This window comes from Uloborus diversus, chromosome 4 (genome assembly GCF_026930045.1).
Source record: "Uloborus diversus isolate 005 chromosome 4, Udiv.v.3.1, whole genome shotgun sequence".
Lineage (NCBI taxonomy): Eukaryota > Metazoa > Arthropoda > Arachnida > Araneae > Uloboridae > Uloborus > Uloborus diversus.
In genome coordinates, this window is record NC_072734.1 from 22751668 (window position 1) to 22776417 (window position 24750).

At 33.0% G+C, this 24750-nt stretch overlaps 1 protein-coding gene across 1 annotated transcript in view; it reads left to right on the top strand.

Annotated features, from left to right (window-relative positions):
- The window catches only part of LOC129220518 (kynureninase-like), an 88685-nt gene that overhangs the window by 32955 nt on the left and 30980 nt on the right, over positions 1-24750 (top strand). Inside the window, exons 2-8 of the mRNA XM_054854945.1 lie at positions 5352-5531; positions 9012-9132; positions 12132-12214; positions 12711-12772; positions 14563-14634; positions 15752-15826; positions 23997-24143. Of these exons, the coding sequence (XP_054710920.1) occupies positions 5352-5531; positions 9012-9132; positions 12132-12214; positions 12711-12772; positions 14563-14634; positions 15752-15826; positions 23997-24143 (740 nt within the window). The remainder of the gene's footprint in view (positions 1-5351; positions 5532-9011; positions 9133-12131; positions 12215-12710; positions 12773-14562; positions 14635-15751; positions 15827-23996; positions 24144-24750) is intronic.

Consider the following 24750-nt stretch of genomic DNA (forward strand, 5'->3'; position numbering starts at 1 on the left):
ATAAGTAAAAGTAAATTTACATCAGAACGGAAAAAAGGGTACTGAACTTTAAAGATGATGTGTCTTCTTAAGAAAAAAAATAAGTTGAATCGCGAACTAGGATGATGGACACACCATTTAAAATAAAATGACTCAATACTACTTAATAAAACGTATTTACAACTTCATTGTTGTTGGATGATAATTAGGGACAGGTAAAGGATTGTGGGAATGCATCATATCGGATTTTGCGTTATACGTATTCTATTTATAAACAGTTTTATGTCCTTGTGGCCGACTACTGGAGCACTTACCCTATTATCTTGCAGTATCAACGTTTTGAAACAATCAACTAATTTAAAAATTATCAGCCCGTCATTAAAAAGGATGGAAATGTTTTTTTTTTTTTTTTAATAATTTTTCTTTCCGAAATCTAACAGTAGCGACATCAACGCTTCGAAATGTTTTTTCAATCATATGACATTTGTGATGACTTTGTGGAATACGTTTTGTTTTACTTTATTAATGTGAAACCAATACCCCTGCATAAAAATAGTTATTTAATGAACGGTACTTTTTTTTTCATGCCTATCAATTTCGGAAAGTATTTACAATGTGTATGGTATTCCTAAAAATCTCTTATAGGAGAATGTGGAGCAAACTGAAATAGTTAAGATGACTTAACTTTTTCAGAATGAACACAACGGTTTTTTTTTTTTTTTGAAAATTACAGTACATAAAGAAAGAACAATGTATTTTATAATAAAAGTTTCATTGAAATGTAATTTTTATTTTTGGCAGTAAATTTGTGCCTTCAAAAAAAAGTGGAACATTTTCACTTTTCTTTTTAATGGGGCAAAATGAAAATTTAAATTTTTTTCTAATAAAATATTTTCCACTCGATTGTAAAAACTATTTTTAATCAAAAGAATGTCTAAATAAAAGGATGACTATATGAAAAATGACAATCAGCAAATAAATTCATTAATTGATTAATATATGAGGAACAATAAATGAGTGAATAAAATAGTAATGAACAAGAAAATAAGTTAGTGAATGGAAAAATATATAAGTGAATTATAACATAAATGAATGTAAATAAATTAATTGATAGATACATAAATGCATGAAATACACCGCCAGCTCAGTCTGGTAGCTAATACAGAATTAGCGCAGACCAGACGAGTGACCAGAAGCAATGGTTCGTTTCAACTCGAGGATTGCAGACAAGGCATGGCATATTCAGTAAATTACCGCTCAATAGCCAGGGCTAAAGCAGAAATACACCGCCAGCTCAGTCATTTCCAGCCGAAGACTGTAGTTTCGTGCTTATTAGAACTCATCAGCCCGGCATAGGAAAGTGACTGAGCTGGAGATGGAAAAACCTCTTAAGGAAGCCAAGAGTGCCAAACAAACTGGTAGCTAATATAGAATTAGCTCAGACCAGACGAGTGACCGAAACAATGGTTCGGTTCGACTCGAACATTGAAGGCAATGGCTAATGGGCCGGTAACTTATTGAATATACCATGCCGGTAACTTATTGAATAAGCACGAAACTGCAGTCCTCGGCTGGAAATGACTGAGCTGGCGGTGTATTTCATGTATTTCTGCTTTAGCCCTGGCTAGTGGGCGGTAACTTATTGAATATACGTAAATGGTTTAGTGAAGTAAATAAATACTGCACTTAATAGTATAGGTCTCAATTGATATTTAAAATGTTAATAACAAGAACTTTATCATTTGATAATAACCAACAAATCTTTTGACTTACAGCAAAATATAAAAATTTGAGTATCAATTTTTGAAAATTGCTGTTGCTTAAAAAATTAAAAGTAACAAGAAGCTCCTTTTAGAACAAAACGAGTTTAATTTCCCGTATACGAACATGAACTTTCTAGCATGCGATGAATATTCCCTTATTAGCTGCAATGCACAAATTCATTTAATTTTTTAATGAATTTTTTATTGTTTTTAAATGTATTTTGTATTCGTGTAAAAACATAATGGAAGTTTCCCCTTCCTTAAACTTGCTTCCATTAAGGGAAGTTTCCCTTAATGGAAGTAAGTAAAATTGTCGCAAGTAAAATTTCCAGCGAAGGAAATATTTCCTTAATTTACGAATTAGAAAAGTCCGTTCTAAAACATCGGAAATAAAGGTAAAGTATAAAACATAATCGTGATTTAAATAGATTTTAAGCAAAGGAAATCACGTACAAAAATTTGGCATCGTTTAAAAAAATGCGACCAAAATTACCATTACCGAAAATTGTCCGGTAAGACCTTCTAGTTTAGTAATTTACATTTGCTATTAACAGATATTATCAGAAAATAGATATTTTGTTCAAAATCAAGAACAAACGAGTCTTTGAGATTTTTGTACGAGTAACACTTCCAACATGTTGGGAACTTTAAAATGACGGTTTCTAGTTATTTATTAGTAGGGTAATGTGAGGTAAAGTAAAAGAGCGTGGCAAAACTAAATGGTAAAATATTTTCTCAGTTTGCAACGTCACCCATTAAGCAATATTTGAACTATGTCTTAAAACGTTAAATTGACTCCCGTCAATCAATAAGATTATCTAAAAATCGAAGTATATAATTATACAAGTCATTTTTAAAATTTGATTCATCAAAATATTGTAATATTTTGCGATTCAAAAAAATTTTCTTTTTTTTTTTTTTTTTTTTTGCTATTATGTAGTGATGAAGTTTTTGCAATTTACATTTTAAATGCTAGTTGAGATCTACTGATTTCCATTGCACTACGAATTTATTTTATACTAGTGGTACCCGTACGGCTTTGCCCGTAATAGAAAAATTAAAATGTCTTTTGGTTCGCCTGTATATTTACAAATAATTTATGGTGAATTTTCTCGCCAATTTGCGTTCTTCCACGTTATGATAATTTCGTATCTCATCAATTGTCTTGCGCCCATGTTACGGTTCCACGTTATGATAATTTCGTAATTTACTCGTCCATCTTATGATAATTTTGTTCTTAAAATTGGAATACTAAAAGAACCACATCGAATTTTCGAAAAATCGCTTCGAGGTGCACACCCCCATTGTACAAACAAACTTTGTGCCAAATTTCATGAAAATCGGCCGAACGGTCAAGGTGTATGTGTTTCACAGAAATCCTGACAGACAGAGATCCGGACAGAGAGACTTTCAGCTTTATTATTAGATTAAGCTTGCTTTAATTTTATGTTTTTAATTTAATTTTTGAAGTGCTGGGGCAAAGTGAAATAATCCATTTTGTTTACTTATTCATTCGTTTATTAAATCACTAACATTCATTTTTTTTATTAATTAAGTCACATACCATCATAAATTAATTTCTTTTTGTATTCTTGAATTCGGTTATTTTCTTATTCATAGACTATTTTACTCACTTATTTTTTTTTCTCAATGATTAATTCATTTATTTATTCGTTTAGAGTTTCATTATTAATTCATTAGTTCATTCATTCGTTTATTTAAACTTTCATTTGATGAAAAAAAATTAATAACCAGGTGGAAATAATTTCGTTGCAAAAGTATTTTATTTTTCACTCTGCCCCATGTATTTTTACAATTAAAAAAAAAATATCCTCTCTTTTTTTTTTTTTTTGATAGGTACAAATTTACTGCCAAAAATTAAAAACAATACCTCACTACAAGTTTTATTACATATAATACATGTGTCTTTCTTTATATACCGCAATTTTCAGAATAAATTTCCAAAGCTCCTATTTGTTCATTTTGAAAATGTAAGTAGTGTCAATTATTTCACTTTGCCCCCCATATTCCTCTACATTGTTGATACATTTTGTTGCTTTGTAAAGATTTCCAAGATATTTGAAAAATTTATGATTGTAACATGAGGAACTACATATTTCAGGCTCCAATCTTGCCATTTAGAGATCCTCGCAATGCGTAAAATCAATAGATATGAATAAGAATTAATAACTTTGCAGACTGAATGTAATTAACTGAAAGGCACGAAATGTTTTATTAGTATTTTCATATGTTTCTGTCTCTCGGTTCACAGCAGGTATACTAGGTATACTAGGTAATACAAAACTGCACCAATAGTTCAAATCAGACTGATCGCATAATTTGCATATTACTCGTACTATTTACCTCCAAAATATCAATTTGTCTTTGACCCTCTTTGCTTATAAATTCCTCACTTATACAAAAACAAAAGTGAGGACCAGCAGCATGTTCTGGGTCCAGCTATGTTGGTCCCAGTCAATTTATCAATCCCCAGTGAAGATCAGTAATCCTCTGAAAGCCGTCTATCCTTTTGCTCGTGTTCGGGTAATCTGTTCCAATTTTCTACAACTCTACCAAAGTTTTTCCTCTTTTGAATCAGCTTTTGCTGAAAGGGCGTAATTAAACTTACGAATAGTGTTTACTTACGTCGTTTTAACAAAAAGTAATTTCTTTGCAGAATAGCCTCGGATTTGAATAGCTAAAAACAATGACCTATCGTGTTGACTTCCGAGCAAAAAGTTAAACATCAATATCCTCCATTTTGATAAATTAAGACAACTGAATCATGGCCCTCTCTGTCTCTCCTTTACTGTTTGACCATGGATTGTATGTAATTTGGCAATCTGCCAAGTAAAGACGATTCCATCTGAATGAATCTAGCAGGGGAGAAAGGAAAATAACGATGGGATTTTGATGCACGCGTCTTATAATGTCACTAGTGCCTTATTTATTTATTACATTCTCTAAAATAAAATAAGAGAAAACAAAAATTACCATGGAAACAACAAAAAGAAAGGAAAATATTTTCATTTCATTCAGGAACGTAAAAGCAAAATGGTAAGCTCAAAACTTTGTTGCGAAATAATAAATCAATTAATTTTTGCCGTGAGAATATAAATCAAACATGCTTTAGACTAAAAAAATGTTGCTGAGAGATCAAATTTTCATTTTTACAAAACTAAGGCTAAAAAATAGAGAGGCAAAAGTGCACATCTGTAACAAGCCAACTAACACCCCGATAAACTAATAGATACGTCCATTTCCGCCTATAAACCGGATATTAACCTTTCCATTTAATCGATGTTTAGACAGTACTCGCGACAATACATATTAAGCTTTTTAAGCCATAATCTAAATCTGAAACTTCTCTTACTAGTCTGGTTGCCCTTATTTGAACCATTCATCATGCTTAATTTGTCCGTTAATCCGGCATTCTAACAGCTCCTAAAGCTGCAAAATCACAATTAAAGTAAAGCCGATGAATCTAGTTCTTTCACACATATTGCCTCTTCGGAATGAAAACTGATTCTTTTCGGATTTGTGTAATTCGATTCTCACTCAGTTCCCGAAGCAATTGTTGTTGATATCTGCTCTGTTCTGCACCCTCAGGCATGCCTTACATCCCGGAGACCTTGAGTAGCGCTCTTCATTACGACTTCGCAGCACGCGCCAAGTCTTGGTCGATCGAAGTCGACTCGCTCGACTACGCCCGAAGACTCGACAAGGATGATCCCCTCAGAAACTTCAGAAAGCTCTTCTACTATCCCAAGAAGAAAAGCTTCGTGGAAGGTAAGTCGGGAAAGAAGGTCAGAACGGTTTGAAACGGTGAGAAAGCTTGATAGGAAGTCATCCTGGGTATAGTAGAACATGGACAGGTCGGGTGATCGGCAAAGGGCAAAATTAGTAGTCGCCACCAAGCACGCCACTGGGTGACTAAATGAAAAAGTGACGATACAAGAAATCATGTGTCAATCGCGACTTGATCAACACCTCAAAAAATAAGTTAAGATTTTACAGTGTTAGAAAGGCAATAAGTAATTGTAAAATACTTTTTACCAAAAATCAAGCTTTTCTGAACTTATTTATTAAAAATAAATTGCTCATAACAATTTATGTATGTACGATTATTAATTTCAATATTGGAAAAACTTTTTTTTAGCACTTTGAGTTAAAAAAGTGGCCACTTTTTGCACTCAAAACGGCTACTAAAGAAATTGACCAGTGGTGACTTAAAGATTTCTCTAGTTTTGCCCTTTAGAGATCCGAGACAGATCAGGTTAACGAGGAATTTGAATAATTGAACCATAAAATAATAAAAAAAAAGTTTATGGATTTTTTTTTTTTTTTTTAGCTCCCTACATGTTTTCAGGCTTAGGACTGCGTGTAGTTATTATTATTTGTTGAAAGCCTTAACGTGATGATATTTTAGAAGTACAGTCGACTCCCGCTGCAACGCGATCCAACTTACGCGAAATGGCTATAACGCGAGTTTTTCAGGAGCAACGAATTTTAAAGTCTAAGCGAATTTCTTTCTCTCAACACGAAAATATCTCGAAAGGAATCGTGATGCAAAGCTTCGGCTTTGTTATTGACTATTAACATTGACTTCGTGAATGTAATTTCATCCTTTGAGCATCACTAACTGCGCTAGTTCCTACACACCGCACAATAAACATAGCTTTATTAAAGTGCATACATCACCATTACTCATTTTTCATTAATTTATTTTAAATATGAAAGGTTATGAAATATTGTAGTACCTGGTACGGTGTTTCATCTAAAGTTTGAAGATGGAAACAAAAAGCGAAAGTGTGCGACAGTTTAAGAAAAGTTAAAGAATCTTTATACTCTTGAACAACTAGAAAGTAAATCGGAGGTAGCACGACACGACGAAATTAGGTATGAATGAATCTTTCATACGTATAATTAAATGTCAAAAAAAAAGGGGGGGGGGGGGCAATCCGTATAAGGCCAGACCTTAGTTTTAATATGAAACTCGCAGACTGGAATATGCTCTTGTATTGTAGATTATAGAGACCCAGAAAGAGGGGTGTTACCATACATGTAAATGTTATAAAAGTAAATGTGAAGCTACTGTCTTTAAAAATATGTTAGAATGCCGATCAGATTGCGCAGCATAAATCATCATCTTCAATTTTTAAGTTATAAATGTAACTTATTGTATCTACTGTATTATTGTATCTACTCTTACAGTGCAGTGCCTTATTATTACTACATACTGTACGTACCGTACTGTTTTATTTTTATGTCTCTCTCTCCCATTGATCATTGATTTTGTGCATCGTAACAATATTTTATGTTGAATAATGCAACTTTTTTAAAAACACTAGAAAATTTTCAGCTCTTTATGTAAGAAAAGGTAATATATATTTAAAACATAGTCTAAAACAGTTTAAAAAATGTTTTAAAATGTCTAAAATGATTGGGTATGTTAATAAAATAAGTTATACACACAACGATTTTCCACAACGTGAAATTTCGACTTACGCGAGGAGTCTTGGAACGCATCCCTCGCGTAAGTCGGGATCCGACTGTACATATAAAAATTATTGCACATAATACATACACTGTTCTTTAAAAGTGGGGCTGCCTGGAAAAAAGAATAGTCCTTCATAGATTCGCTTAATTTGACATCCGGTTAATCAGTGTCCTGAAAATCTACGCTTCACTTAATTAATAGTAATTCCACGATATTCAACGTCCAGTGCTCAGAACCCTTCAATAAATAAAACAGTACTCAGGTTTGGTTTGTTTCATTTGACGAAATCAGTCCTGCAGTTGACTTCTTTATTCATGCAATAAAAACTTAAAAGCTTTCATACATAACTAGCTGCGTTGCCCGGCTTTGCCCGGTCTACTTTGAAAATAAAAATTGTGTCAAGTGACGTATATTCAACAATCAGGCTTAAATAAAAGAAAAAAAAACCATCATGCAAAATTTCCCCTCCAAACAATGATGAGAGATATTAAAATACTTTTAGGAAATTTAAACGAGAAAGATGGATTTAAAAGCGTAACCACGGAAACACAAAGTAAAATAAGTTTAAGAATTGAAAATGAGAAAGATGGAAATAAACAATTTATTCAAAAAGCGTTATTGTGGAAACAGAAAATAAAATAGTTAAAAACTTGTACAGAGAACAGATTTTTGAACCTCATTTAATTCGCTTGTAACTTTTTTTCTAATGGAGATAGAGGGTTAAACTTTCGACCATAAGTCGAGTTAGATCTGGAGTAAAAAAAAGCCGCTTCACAGAACTGAAAAGCCGCCTTTTCAGTTCTGTGAAAAAGAAAACTGTGGGATAATCCCTTCACTTTTTATTGGTAGATTTAATGAAGAAAGTAGTGCCTAAATTTCAGCTAAGCCTAAACAAATTCGAGCTAAAAATGCAAAGAACTCCCTTTGTAATTAGGTTAGATCATTGAAGCAAATTGCGTAAAACGAGGAAAGTTCTACTCTTTCCAACGATATATAATATTAATATATGCAAGTAATTTTTCACCCTCATAATCGGGAATTTATGAGAAAATTGGGCCTAAATTGGAATAAAAAAAAAGAACTATTCATTGAATTTTTTTCGAACTGGTCTGCAAATCTTTTCGGGATTTAAAGGAACAAACAGTGAAAATTTCATCGAAGTCGGCCGGGTAGGTCTCGAGTTTTGCGAGTTCAAACACACAGACGCTTTTTGGGGACTTCATTTTATACTATGTAGAGATTTTACATAGACATTTTGGCCGAATTTTTAAGCTAAAAAATAACTACTAACAACTTTTCCTATTGAATTGTCTTTAGCTATACTTTTAAGAGTATCTCTTTAATGTACCGAGTGTATATGATTTAGCTCGATTCTCGTATGCCTAGGATTAACTTTGATATGGCCTTCGAATTGGTCAAGTGTCGAATTTAATATCGGATTGATGAATCGGGTCCGGTTTCGTACACGCGAATGTCTGTTTTACAATGACAGAATGTCAAACGCTTCTAAATGTAAGACGTTCAACAGAGAACAAAAGCAGTGAACTAATGAACTTGGCTACTTTTATTTCGTTTTATTTTTTACTCTTTTTCAATGTGTCTTGCATTATCCGTAAAACGCACTGTTTGTAGTAGATACATTTTTAAAAAATGAATTCTACAACTTTACAATCATTTGATATTGTTTTATTTTAAATATTATCTAATCTCTCTCTCTCTCTCTCTCTCTCTCTTTTTTCTACATCTGGGTCTCCTCATTGGATCACCAGGTTCCGAAACTGTTGAAGATGAAAACGAAGATTGTATTTATTTCTGCGGACATTCGTTAGGATTGCAATTGAAATCTATAGAACACAACCTACAAAGTGTCCTTCAGAACTGGGCCGACAGGTAAGAGGAATTCTCATAATCACTATCAGAAAAATGTTTAACTGTTGAACATTGAACATTAAGTCAGTCATACTGAATATACCTGCCTTGCCTTCAATATTCGAGTTGAACCAAACCATTGTTTCGGCCACTCGTCTGGTCTGTGCTACTTCTGTATTAGCTGCCAGTTTGTTTCGCATTCTTGGTTTCCTTAAGAGGTTTTCCACCTCCAGCTCAGTCACTCCTATGTTGGGCTAATGAGTGCTAATAAGCACGAACCTGCAGACCTCGGCTGGAATTGACTGAGCTGGCGGTGTATTTCATGTATTAAGTCAGTAAGTTTCTGCCCATTAAACGTAAGGCAGAATGTGTGTGTCAGGCGCGAACGACTGGATGGGCTGAAAAGTGAGAAGTTTCTGGAAAGGGAGTTCTTTAATAAAGCAAGATTATGGTTACTTAGAGCAGGAGCGGATACAAACTATTATTTTAGGGGGGATGCTGAAGAATAATTCCCCCCCCCCCCGCTTGGCTTTAAAAAAAAACACCAGGTCGGCTGGGAATAAGGCACTTAATAGGTCACAAACGTTACAAATTGTTTTCATAAGCAATGAAAAGAACAAATATTTACTTTCAAAAATAGTTCATAAATTGAAAATACTGCTAAAATTGTTCACATTTCATTCATAAAGTGTTTGAACACAGGGTCGATGGACACTATTCTCAACGGTTAAGGGGGGGGGAGGTGTCATGACACCCATGACCCTCCCTACGTATCCGCAATTGACTTAGAGTAACTTTGGGCCTTGAGCATTGCAATGTACTCGCATCTAAGGGTATCAATTAAAAGAATATCCAACTTAAGTAATAAATTTCCAATGTACCAAACCGCTGTAATTTGTCATTTTTATCCCGGATAATGGAATACCCTGCTTGTCAGAAAAGCTTCAATGACATATTGGTCATTCCATTTAGCGAGATTGACTGCATTTAACTTCAAAAGTGAAAATAGCTGATACAATGCTGGCAAGGTTAAAATATCAGTTCTCTACTTTTTATTTCGCAAGCTATGTTGGCATTTAATACCCTCAAAGACCCCACACCAACCAATTTGCTTGGTTTATCGGTTTTAAATGCTCAGAATAATCTGAGCAAGTGAGGACGTGAGGAACAAATCCAAATTGGCAGGGCTGTACACTGATAATTGTACATAAATGCTAAAGTTACTGCCGGGCAACTCCACTATATACCATTGAATTTAGCTAAAAAAAAATACAATCATCCAGGGAAAAGATCTTTTGCACAATGTATATTTCGTGTTGAATGTTGCAAAATGAATATAGTTTTGCTTTAAAAAGGTCAGTCAGTAACCAGTAAAATTTTCTCTGATTGAAAACTTCTCCTGAATGTTTATTTGGAGACTTCGTCTCTCCCCCCCCCCCCGAGGCCCCTGCCATTGCAACATTTTATGTAATATTTTTAAAAAATGAAAGAAATCTTGAAACAGTGAAACAATAGATTAAAAAAACTAAAAATGAAAAATAAAGAAAACCCACTTTTGTAGCAGTTTGAACTAAACGTAAAAAATACTCTTTCAATGTTAAGTATGATTGAATAATGACTAACAATTGACTTCAATAAAATAAAATAAAAAACACTCAGTGGGAGTTCTGTTTATTTTCAATTTCGCAAGGCTTCTTCATCCATAATTAGAAGAATTTTAAGAAAACTGAAATAAAGTCCTCGTGTTTCTTCGTGCATTAAGATTAATTGTTGGTCAATTATTCAATCATACTTAACATTCAAAGATTTATTTTTTACTTTTTAGTTCATACTGATGCAAAAGCGCAAAACATACTTTTATATTTTTAAATACTCTGAATTCTCAAAGCCGGAGGGAGATTGATTGTCCTCTCTTGTCTTCCGTAAAGAACGGGAATTAACTTGATTTTAGAATACAACATTGTTATTGGGTTTGAGGTAGCATACCAAATTTCGAAAGAATCCGATCTCAGGAAGTGGATGAAAATTAATTAGTAAGATTCCGTTGCAAACATAAATAGTTACATAGATAGATAGATAGGGATGAAGCTAAAAAACGGGTAAATAAAAATGGAGTATTTTTTAACGTTTAGAAATTTTGCTTTCATGATTCAGTTACACTACTCCTATATATAAAAATAATTTATTTGACGTTACATTTCTCACATGATTTAAAGTAACTCTATAAGCTGGATAACTATAAACTATGTTAATAATTAATTTTAAATACATATAATAAAGTATTATTTCTTAATATTGTAGGTATAACTTATTGTATAATATTGTATAACTATATAACGTCAATACGTTAGGAGTTTTTCTGTAGTTTTATGCCAATAGACGCAATAACTACTAAAGTTGTAGTCGGGCAGTAAAAAATAGACGAATTGTGGATCAAAATTACCCTGAATGACTGCATTTATAGACGCAAATTGGAATAAAAATTGCCCTTAAGATTTTAAAAATCAGATTACAAAACGTTTTGCAACTGCTGTTATTAATAGCAAAGCTTTTATAAGTAAGAGAGACGGGAAATAACTTTCCATTTAGCTCAACAATTCTTAGCGTCCATAATAAGCTATCTAACCTTCTCTGATTAGTAAATAGCTTTCTAAAGATGAAGAAAGTGAAACACATCCCTGTTAGAATATGCTCCCTTTATCAAAGAAAAAAAAATGATAAGGCTAAAATTAAATATTTTCAATGAACTAAAAATTTAGATGAATTATTTTTTTAACCAATCTTAGCTCAAAAAATAATGATAAAAAAATAATAATATAACACTATCTATACGAGTAAACATTGCTTTATAAAGCGCTAAAGTACTAAAATAGTAAAGAAGTTTTTTTCAATGTTCATCAGTTCTACAATTACGAACTGTCCATCACTATTTATTTATTTATTTATCTTTAAATGAAATATTCCCTGCTCTGTTTACTACTTTTCAATCATGAAAGATAAGCATTAATTTCTTTATACAGAGCTGTAGAAAGCCATTTCAATGGTGACCTTCCGGCAGCATTGTGTGATATACCTCTAAAAGAAAATATGGCTTACTTAGTAGGTAAGTATTTTCTTTTTAAACAAAATAACTCAACTCATATGAAGTATTTAAACTGCTGATAGAAACGACAGTATATTTTATAAACGTAGAGCAGCCCTACAAGAAGCATCTAATTTTATAATAAAAATCTGCATCGCATTTTCTGAAACGTTCGAGCAAAATTTGTTCTTTCATATTAGAGAACTAGAAGTATTTTCCTCTTGCTATTCTTTGATTTTAACCTTGTATTTACTCATTCACTTTATTTTGCTTATAAATTCATGTAGTTTTTAGCATTTGACTTGAAGTTAAAACAATTGTAGAATATTTTTTATAAAATTCTTTTTGTTGCAATATCCTTATATATTTTTAAATTTTGACTCTATCGATTGAAGAGGAGTTACTACCGACAGATACAAAACTAACATGGAAAACGATTTTTAAAGTCAAAAGTGATTTAATTAATAGATATTTAAAAGAATTGTGCAGTAAAATGTATCTCCTGATTTTCCCCCAGGGGCAGAGCCTGATGAAATTGCCATCATGAATGGTCTAACAGTTAATATTCACTTTATGTTAGTAAGTATGTTTATCATTTCCACTTGTTTCTCATTATGTTATGTGCGACTTTATTTAGTACTAGTGGTACCCGCACGGCTTTGCCCGTAATAGAAAAATTAAAAGGTCTTTTGGTTCGCCTGTATATTTACAAATAATGTATGGTGAATTTTCTCGCCAATTGGCTTGTACCATGTTACGGTTCCACGTTATGATAGTTTCGTATCTCGCCAATTGGCTTGTGCCCATAGAAAAAGAACCACATCGAATTTTCGAAAAATCGCTTCGAGGTTCACACCCCCATGCTACAAACAAACTTTGCCAAATTTCATGAAAATCGGCAGAACGGTCTAGGCGCTATGCTCGTCACAGAGATCCTGACAGACAGAGATCCAGACAGAGATCCGAGCAAAGAAACTTTCATCTTTATTATTAGTAAAGATGACTCTTGATTCGAGAAAGTCAGCATTTCTTTCATTTAATATTTTCATTTTTGCATGCGCACTTTCGTTACATTCTACCTTGTAAATACATTCTTCTACATAAGATTTTAAGTTGTTATTTACGAACTAAATTGACGCTTCAACTTTCTATTAATTGTGTACGATGCTCTTGTGTAGGTTATGTGGAATGTATATCAATGAATCCATTCAAGTAAAAAAAATGCATTTAATTCAACTAAAGAACACTGAAACATCGCCCTACTTACAAAATAACAGCTTGCTAACTAGTTAAAATAATCAAGAACAGTTTTTATAACATAGAGGCACGTGTATGCTCAGGGCTGAATTTAGCCCTTCATTCCGCCCCTAGGCAGATTTGAAATTTGCCGCCCTCCCCCTACTTAAATGATTTATCCAAGGTCAACTTAAATACTGAAGAGCACTTATTTTCACGAGCCTGTCGTAATAGAGAAAATTTTAGACTCGCGAAATATTTCAAAAAATAAAATCTTTAAATGAGTTTTTTGAAAAACTAATTTGTTTGATAATTTCATTTACGACAAATCTCATTACTTGAAAAGTTTTATGCCTATTAATCTAATTTTCTCAAATAATGTATCCCACATTACTAGCTATGTTTTGAACTATAATCTAAGATCTACGTCAGTATTTGAAAATTTTCCTAGTATTTAACCACGAAAAACTGAGGGTTTTTCGGAAGAAAATTTATAAAATTCAATAAAATTGCCATATTTTCCTAAAGTTTGGGACTGGCACGAAGCTTTTAGTTCAGAACACAAGTAAGTAATGTAGCAACTTACATTAGAAATAATTTTTAAATATATTGAGTGGAAATGACTGTGGAGTGGTTGGCGTGAACTGCAAAATTGGCTTAATTTTTGCTCAAATTTTCCATTAAAAAATTTTTATGAGAAAAAAAAATATTTTTTTTGCTTATTTTCCAACTTTGAAACACTTCTCAGTTAAAAAATATATCGAAACAGTTAGTCAATATTTGAATTTTTTGAAAAAAAAGTACTCCGAACGTAGGCAGACCCCTTAAAAACATTTTTTATCCCCTCCTCCTCCATTATCACGAAGTGTCACCCTCCACCTGTTCTTCCCCTCCCCTTGTCACACGTTCCGCTCTTTTTCATTGACACATTCTGAAAAAAATGCGTGGTGTCATACTTCTTGTTACACCCTCCCTCCCCTTTGTCAGAAACTGTCACAATTTCACGATCCCCCCCCCCCCCCCCAAGGCAGGACGTCTTTTATGTACAACTCCTGAAGGATAGTGCTTTTGTTGAAGCTTCTTCTAAGAGAACCATTTATAGTGTTTCATTAAGTTTCGATTTTGTTTTTCAGAGTACTTTTTACCAACCCACAGAAGAGAGACATAAAATTTTGATGGTGGACAATGGTTTTCATTCAGATTTGGTAAGAATACATCCTTTCTCCAACATTTATTTATAATGTCAATTCATTAATTTCGATAAATACATTCCTCAAAAAGGGCAGGACTCTTGATGTTTTGAAAGGGGAAAATTTTCTGTTATTAATTTTATCTTCGTAGTTGAAATGTTGTAAGCATCTTAATTATGTTATAGTACTTATAATTAAGGATAACACTTCATTGGATGAAAATATTAGAATTATTTTGTACTTAGCAAGCATTATAGAAATAAAATAAATCTTTCAGAGTTTAAAAAAAAGCAGCTTTATTAGACATGACAATTAAAGTCATTTAAGAATTTGAAAAACTTAACACACACATTGATATAAGAGTTGATTGTGCATATTTAAAACAAACATTTCGAGCTGTCGCTTGATAACATAAAAACATTACACGTAGCTCGGATTCTGTAGATGACATTTATTATAACTTTATTATTATTCCTGAGGTATTCACGTACATTTCACACAAAACAAGTTTAAATAAATTCGTTGCACTTAACACCCTTCAAAAAAAAAAAAAAAAAAAGAAACTAAAAACGATATAATTAGCTATAAGTAATGGTTAATTATTATTATTTTTTTTTTACATTCACAAGCAGAAAGAAGAATAAACAATTATCACATATCCTAATAAAAAATGCGCTTAACACACTTTAATAGTCTTACCTAATATTATAAATCCCAAAAATAGAAGAACTAATACACTTTTTGCTATATGAATTTCTCAAAAATTTGTTTTTTCTGCTATTAAGTTACGATCACTCAAAAATGTTACATAAATTTATGAAACTTCAATGTTACCATTTGCTTGAAAGAAAGTCTGAAAAGAAAATATACTAAAAAATATTGAAAGAATTTGGTTTCCACATTTTTCCCCACCATGAATTAAGCACCCAAAGAAAGGATAAGGGATCAGCGACTAATTTCTAACGACTTCAAATGACGAATGTAATCTTCGTTGGCATGGGTGGAACTTTTAGAATACCTGATTGTCATTGACATTCGGTAACATCTTGGTTTTAGTTCCTAGTTACTTGAAATTCAATATGTATTAAAATACAAATGATGAATATTGACAGGATCGTAATTTCTTTTGCAGTATGCTGTACAGAGCCACATCAAATTTAGAGGCTATGATTATCAAAAAAGCATAGTCTTCTTGAAACCAAGACCGGTAAGTTTTAACGTTTTATTCTTAAAAAAAAAAAAAAAATCACTCCACACAAACTCGTAAATCTCATAACTTATCATAAGAACAATTTATATGACTCGTATTATCTAAAACACTTTAGTTTTGGAATAATTTAATATTTTAAAGGCATATGGAATAAATTTAAGGCTTTTGAATCGGAACAAATATCATAATTGATTTGGCTTATGAGTTTCTGTTCAGTACTTAAAAACCGTTATTTTATTCCGTAATAGAAGTAACAATAACTACTTAATAACATTTACTAATAGTTACTGTTGCTGCACTATGCTTTTCAGTTCGTCTTAACTTCCTACGCTTAGCTTAAAAGATTTTCACTCATAGATGTAGTATCGAACCTCGTTATCACGTCACCTTTGGGACCGTCAACAAAGTGTCGTGAAAGCCGAAGCGACGTCATACCCGGAATAGTTTAAAAATTCGTTATCAAACAATAGTTTTTATAAAATTACATATTTAATAGATAAATTAATAGTTTGATTGTTTTAGTTTGATTAATCTAATGTAGTTTTAAATTATTGGTGAGAAAAATTTAAATTTTGAGAGAGGGAAAAAAAACTTTTTTTCCTCATTCTACAATACTTTCCAATAAGGTTTTGCTTGATTAACATAATTATTAACACTTAATTATTAACAATTAATAACAGTTTTAACACTCATACTTTCCATGAAATTCATTATTAAGTGAATAAAAAAAGGTTACCTGTATCAGCAAGAAATAAACCAATTAAGGACTGCAATTTAGGCTGCAATTTTATTCGATCTTGACGGCCCCACCTTTCGAAAGTGGAAAAATGCTTTCTATTTCTTTCCTACACTAAAGTTGTGTGTTTCTTTTCAATCTAATGAGAGGATCTTATTTATTTTTCTCATGGGAAAAGCTTGCAGTAACCACCTACCAGCTTTAGGTAGCTATGGTCTTTCTCTTATGAAATATGTAGTTTTCAGAACTTATCTAATCGCCCCCACCATTCTTGAGATGGCATGCGTGGTCTATAATACGAGTCTTTTATCTCTTGTCAGAGTAAGAATTTCCTACAATACAATTTTCCAGATGTTTTCAATATTTTACTGAAAATATTTCAATAGCAAGGAAAAATTTCATCCTGTCTAAGCAACTCAAAATGCGTCGTCGTAATCGGAGTTTTACCATCAAACTCTATCGTAAAATCTGGGGTCATCTAACATTAAAAATATACGGTATAAGTTTAGAACTTTAAAAAAGCAACGTGACATCCGGAGTGTCGTGAAATCCGGATGTCGCGATATCGAGGTTTGACTGTAACTTGATACACAACTCCGTAGTGAAAGCCAATGGCTGCCATTGAACGCAAGAAACTTGAAGTAGACTGGCAGAAGCGTAGCCTAAGTGGATGCAAAGCAGTTTGTATCCCATCAGGTTATATACGGCAAAAGTTGCTGTGTAACTGCGCTTTGAACCTTTGCCCGTCTATACTAGATGAGCTCGTTGCCCATGGAACCAGTTTCCAGCTGTATATCTAGTTAATACTACATCTATGAATCCAGCAGCTTACTGAACTGAATCTTGACTCACTTTCACTCTATCTCAAAAAATAAAGTAGCAAACAGAACTGGTGTGTTGTTTTCATCACAAAACTTTCTTCTATATCTTTCTTATGAGTTCTTGTGGATCGCAATTCAAATAAACTATAGGAGGCGCCACAGTCTCTGGCTAATGGATGTTGAAAGCGGTAAAACCAAAGCCGACCCACTTACGTTGGATATGACCTGTCCATTGAGAAATCTGCCTTTTCGGCACAAAATTGAAATCTTTAACCTCTTAGGCTAATTTCTTAAATCACCACAAGATGGCGTATTCTACTGAGAATAATCGCTACCAGTATGTTTTACTATTCGCAAAAGTAGAACCAAGAGCAAAAATTGGAAATCAGTCTAAAAGCCTTGCTTAAGTTAAATACAAGCATTTTATTTGTTAACAAATAGATGATGTCCATGTACGAAAGTTTTAATTCATTGAGATTTCTCCGTTCGTATTGTTTGCCAAAAATTAGATTTCATAATAGGCTTACAATTTTACACAAAAAATGGTTCAAAAAGGCTTCAACTTGAGTTCTATATGGCTTGAAAGTTACAAACTAGTTCTTTCATACGTAGTAAAATATTTCTTCCGATTAGAACTAATGTTTTAAATGTGCAAGCATGTTTTCAACGCCAAAATCGTATGAGAATGTTAATTTGGTTCTTAATTAATGTCTCCTGTAATTACAGTCCTATAAAGTGGACACCAGGCTTAACGGAGTCCTTGAAAGTTATAAAAAAAAATTGACAGTGTCCAATCTTGAGGTATAATCGCAAGTGAAAACATTTCAACGCAATTTATCTTTTACATTTGTTCATTTACACATTGTCATTGTATCTTTTTATTGTTCAGTTAGTTAAGCTGAGTAAAACTCGCTCAAACAATGACACCCCCCCCCCCCCCCCTCTTGGAGCGATTTCAGGCCCGGATCTATAATTTTTGGAAATGAGGCATCTGGCAAGCGGTCAAGTTACGGCGATTCCATCTGAATGAACCTAACAGGGGAGAAGGGAAAATAGAAATGGTATTTCAAGGCACGCGTTTAATAATGTCACTAGGAATTAATTAATTTTTTTGCATTTTCTAAGCTGAAAACGTAGAGAAACAAAAATAGTTTCTATGTAAACAACAAAAAGAAAATAAAATGTTTTCATTTCGTAAAAATGTAATTATGTAAAGCGAAATAGCAAGCTCAAAATTATATTGTAAAAAAATAAACCATTTAATTTTTGTAATCGAATATAATTTAGATTGGAAAAAAATAGTGCTGTGAACAAATTTCCGGAAAACTAATACATGTGTTTATTTCCGCCTTTAAACCGGATGTTTGCTTTTCCATCAACGGTGGTCAGACTGTATCCACCTATGGACAATAAAAAATTACATTTAAAAAATCGTAACTAATATATTCAATTTCCTAAATACACTAAGGAAATGTGAAATTCAATTCCTAAAAAAAAAAATATATATTGCTCTTTTCTACTCTGTAAATGTAGCTTTCTGGCGATTGATATATCTTGGCTAGAAAGCGTTCCCTACAAAATATTGGTAATATTTTCCTGTAGGTACATTATTTTTTGCATAAGTAGGCAACAATTGGCTCTGCAGCAAATCGGCGTTATTAGCTATTGAGTGCATCTTGCTTGTTTCTTTTCTTTTCTTTTTTTCATTATTTATTCATTAATTTATTAATTACTGTCTATTTTTATTTATTCATTTATTTTTCGCTTTTTCTAGGATTGCAGAAGGTTTTTTATTAAACCTTAGTGCCTTCATGTGTACCAGCTTTTGTATAATGTTTCAAAATTATTTGGGTGACTTCAAACACTTTTGGTTGTATCTTAGAACACGTAAAATTTGATAATCTGCCAACACTAAGATCCAAGAAATTTCTTTTGTATCTTATGCAGCGTGATCCAATAGTCACGTAACTTGCAAAAAATATTTTATTTTAAAAACAATGTTTGTTTTAAGTTTAAATTACGAGGGGGAACCCAAAAATAACCGGATTTTTGCTATAAAATATTTATATATTAGTTTATTCACAAAATTTCTTGAGTCTCCTTCAAAGTGTTCACCCTTAGATGCAATACATTTGTTAATTCTTTTTTTTCCCCACTGTTAGAAGCTCCCCTGGAACTCTTTTAACTTTGATCATGTCCAGTACCCGTTGCGAAGCAGTTTTTATAGCCTCTACATAATCAAAACGCTTCACTTCAAGAATTTGTTTCATCCTCGGGAACAGAAAAAGATCGCAGGGTGCTAGGTTTGGCGAATACGGGGGTCTAGGAACGACTGGCCACCCCTTAGAGTCCAAGTAGTGGTTAATAGTGAAGGAAATATGTGTACGGAAGCGTTATCATGGTGAAGGAAACATTCTTCCGATCGCCCGCGTGAGCTTCAACTCACTCTTGTTTCTTCTAAAGTTTCGTCAATCGTAAAACGACGACTCTCGTTGATCTTTTGGCGGATTTTTTCAACGTTTTCATTATTTCGAGGCGTTGAAGGGCGCTCAGAGCGAGCATGATCTTCAATATTCAGGCTACCAAGTTCAAAGCGCCCAAACCACTCGAAAACTTGTGTACGGCTCATAGCATCGTTCTTGAAAGTTTGTTGTAGCATTTGGTAAGCTATTTCGTTGCCGACTTTTTAAGCAGGAAGCAAAATATCAAGCTTACAGTTTGTTCTTTTAAATCTGCCATAATGAGTTCGCAGGTGAAAGCAACAACACCTGAGAAAATCAACACTACGAGCAGACGTTAACAGCTAAACTGACGCCACTTTGCACTGCTGGTTTGTGAAGGTCTCTACTTGAGCCATCTAGCTGGAGAATTCTTTACTACATCTAGGATTGGCATCTTACCATTAGTTCGGTTTCTTTTGGGTCCCCCCTCGTATTTGGCAGCACTATATTTTTTGAAATGATACATCATTTTTATTTTCCATGCACAATGACACTTTAGGATGAAACTGCAGTCTCTGGATGACACAACCGGGCTGTTGGCAGGGCCTTAGCCCTAGCCTTAAGGGTGGTAACTTTCAGCAGCTTTTAGTTTGTCGTGTGGTCAAGTTTTTTTTTTTTTTTTTTTTTTTTACCAGGCTCAAGAGTTACCGCCGAATACAAATGACGAGTGGATTTTCAGTCGATAGAATTCATGTGTTCGGATTCCATAACATGCAAGGTGAAAACAGTTTCCATCAGAAAAAAACAAAGAACTCGCAATCAGTTTTTTCAATGTCGTTCCCATCAAGCAATGACTTCGGGCAATTGACAGTAATTTAATCATCTAATTTGATTAGGAGCTTGCTATTCTTTGGTAACACAAACAAGATAAGTGAGAAATTTCAATGGTTTCAGGGCTCTGAGATAGGCAACATAGTTAAAAAAACTCATACGAACAAAGCTGATATGAGGCAGTGAGAAGCAAATGGATGTAATTGGACATTTTCAAGCGAGTAAAACGCGTTTAAAGTTGCGGTCCTAAGTAGGTTTTCATTGAAATATTTTTCTAAATACTGCTGTATATTATCACCTAAAAAGGCTACTAGTGCCATCTCTCGCTCCAAAACAAAGGAGAGGTTTACTCTCCATTGGTAGTGGTAATATCCATTTTTTTCATTTTGGCACTTACATCTCTTTGCTTTTCACGGCCTCATATGATAAATCTGTCAGTGACGCTATGCTTTTGATTCTTTAAAAGAAAACTCAACGTTTTTCACTTTAAATTGTCCATATCGTGCTGGGCCCAGTAAAAATATGGGCACCCACTTCTTCTCCGTTCCCCAACATTTCTAGTTCTCCCAGAGCGAGATACAGTAGAACTCTAAATATCCAAGTTGGAAATAGACCCCATTCAGAAAATCAAAAATTCGGATGATTAGATTCTGTCCAAAAAGAAGGGTGTATTATAGTTAATTACTGAATATGTGTTGAAAATGGGAGACAAAAACTATTTTTAAAGAAAAGAGCTTTTGATTGATGAAATGAAAAGGCAACACTTTTACTTGTTAAGCGCACTTTCAAGTGCTGTGCATTAGAACAGTATATACACACCCAGTAGCGTAACTATGGAGTTTAGCGCCCCTGGTGAACTAAGGAAATTGCGCCCCCCCCCCCTACCCAAGCTTGTCATCGGAGGTCATTGTGACCTCCAAAAATTATTATTTTTCTTTTTTAGAACATTTTGATTAATGATGCAAAATGTTCCTTCTCAGTAGATTATATATACCCCCTCTAGCTTTTTTCTTGCGAGTTTTTTTTTTTTAATTTTTAAAGCATTTTTCAAGTTTTATAATTAAAAAAAAAACACCTCTTTAAAAATATTTTTTTTCAGTCGAAATGCCGCCCCCCCCCGGCTGCTGCGCCCCTGGCGAGAGCCACTTCTGCTAACCCCTAGTTACGCTACTGTACACACCGTACTTTAAATGAAAATCATTGCTTGCGAAAATCTCTGTTAAAATATACTGTTTGACTAGTTTCGCGGAGGGAATAGCGTGCAGACAGAATCGTTATTTTGCGAATCACAATTCTGAAAGATTCTGATAATGGGAGTTTAGATGATTGGAGTTCTGCTGTACTAATCGAAAGAGTGTTGTCTTTATTGGATGTAGGGATTTCATAAAGGGAGGGGTTTTAATGTTTTTTCATCGTTATCCTCATTGTTAGGAAAACATATCATAGTGTGTCATAAATTGTCTTTCTGTTTCACGGTCGCAATGAGGGGCGCAGCAGGAAGAGGTGATAAATTTCCCCAGAACCCTCGGTTTTAAGTCATCAGAATTACTCAAGTAAAATTTGAAACTTTTTTTCAAATTCTACCTTTATGAATGCCCTAAAAACACTTAATTAAAAATGTACTTTTGCACCTTTAATTTCGTTTTAATTCGTAAACATGCCGGAAATATTTCGAAAATATTCTGAATTACAATTTGTATGATGAGCCATCAATATCTAGGTGAGGAAGGGGGAGGGTATTGGTTTCGCGAATCTTGAGAAAATTGAAAATATGGCCCTCTCGCCAAAAAGTTTGGAGACTCTTGATCTATCTCAATAACGAAAAGCGCGATTGGAGCACCTCTACAGGTTTAGGAGTTAAAATTAATCATTTAATAATCTATGGTGATGAAATTTTTCTGCTTAGCGAAAGATTTTAGCTTTATAGTAGAGTTTGTATGATTTTTTACGGTTTAAAAGATAACAAATACAGTATGAATGAAAAGTGCATGTAAGAAAAAGTAAAAATAAGTTGCAAACGTCTACTTTAGTGAAGAAGCTACATCTAAGAAAAAATCGTTGTGACCTACAAATTTGTAGTATCTTTAAAAAATTGCTGCATCACAACGTCATTCTTGCATTTTGAATTAAAAAAAAAACTGTTCTTTATTTTTCACGTAATAATTAACTCCTTTCCCCCAATGGGAACTTAAATTTTTGAGTTTCGAGGGAGATAAAGCTGATCTGGCTTTAAAAGAGGTAATTCTGGAAAAAGCCTCTGGAGCAGACAACAGAGAGCTGTCGTACCAAAAATGGTTGCGATGAGATAATTAATACTGATCACGAATTTTGAAAATCGTAAGATATTTTTTATCATAATGCAACCAAGAGTAATTTTCGATTTTTTTTCTTTTATTCTTTTTTTTTTTTTTTTTTTTTTGGAAATAAGGAAAACCGACAAGTGAATGGTACCCAAGCGCAATTTCGATTTCAAAAACTCATGGCACCGTCAAAAGAATTCAGTGCATTACAATAAAAATATTTTAGTTGGCATTTGTGATTAATTAAAAAACAATCAGAGAACTTTTAGTTTTGCATTAGGATTTTTGGGGTGATGAAATGGAAAAAAAGGACACCAATCCAATAAACATCTCATCAAGTGGACAGGCTTAACATTTTTCCCGTCGTTTTTCTTTTTTGGAAATGTATAGAAGGAAGAGATTGCTGCCAAGTCATTCAAGAAAAAGCCTTTGGAAATAGATTGAAAAGAAATTATATTAATAAAACATCTGTTCATTGACTAGATTGCAGTGTTAAGCACAAAAGTCGTATCTGCAGCTGAGCTCAAACTAAGAAAGTGCTGTTTAAAGTTTTACGCTGCCATATATTTGATTCAGATTGCACTTTTTTAGATTTTTTTTTTTTAATATTTCCCTTTCGCAAATGACAATAAAACATTGCAAATAGGAAAAACAAAACGTTCGTGACAATAACTCAATTTTGACAAAAAGCGTAGATACGACTTTTGTGCTTAGCACGGCAGTAGAGGTTTTCATTCATAGGTCGATCTGCTTACATACGTTAGATTTAGTTTTCTGAACAAATACTAAACTGAAAAGTATCTATATAAAAAGCTAAGTTTTATATTTATTTATGTTTATTTAACTTAAATAAATAAATAATTTTGAGCTACGCAAAATGATTTACAGAGACTAGTTTGTATGTAACTCTTTGAAAAATGCTGAAGTTTTTGAAAACTCACAAAATGAATATTATAGTTTGTAGTCACCTTTTATGAGAAACACGTAATATTTTGCGCACAAAATAGTCTCTTTCAAAATATTTTTTTTCCGTTTTAGGGTGAGCAATTGATTAATCCTAAGGATATAATGAATGTCATCGAACAGCAAGGTAAAGAAATAGCTTTGATCTTCATGGAAGGAGTACATTTCTACACTGGGCAACTTTTCGACATGAAGAACATCACCAGAGCTGGGCATAAACAAGTAGGTTCCATTTCATTTATCAAACGTAGTCTGGTTTTGGTAACTTGTTGCTCGACCTTGAACAAGCTTAACTTTTGTTTGGGTCGAAATGCTAAGAACAATTTTTCGCAACAGGCTATTTCCATGACAAAGTACACCCAATGGTCAAATTTTAAAAAAAGCTTTATTTAAAATGTTTCTTCTTTTTTTTATATAGTAAATAGATTGAATTTCACATTATCTATGCAAAAATTGTTTTTTATGTTTTGCATCTGGCAACAAATTAGCATCAAAAAGACATTTGTTAACACGTGTTGCTGCACGCAAAGTTGATCATTTTCATAAGGATCCTTTTCACACATATAATAAGTTTATGCGTATTTTTTAAAAGACGACTTTTTTTACGACTATTTTTTAAAAGTGTTTTTGCAGTACTTTAAGGATGCATGCCAATATTTTCCAATAATAACTTAAACATAGTCGAATTTTGCATTTTTAAATAAGCCTAAAGCATGTAATGTGAATCACACAATACATAGAAACGCTATTTTTATTAAATAATGCCATTAGTTTCAGCTCTAATATTTTTTATTTTCTTTTTATAACTTAATGTCAAAACTTTTTCACA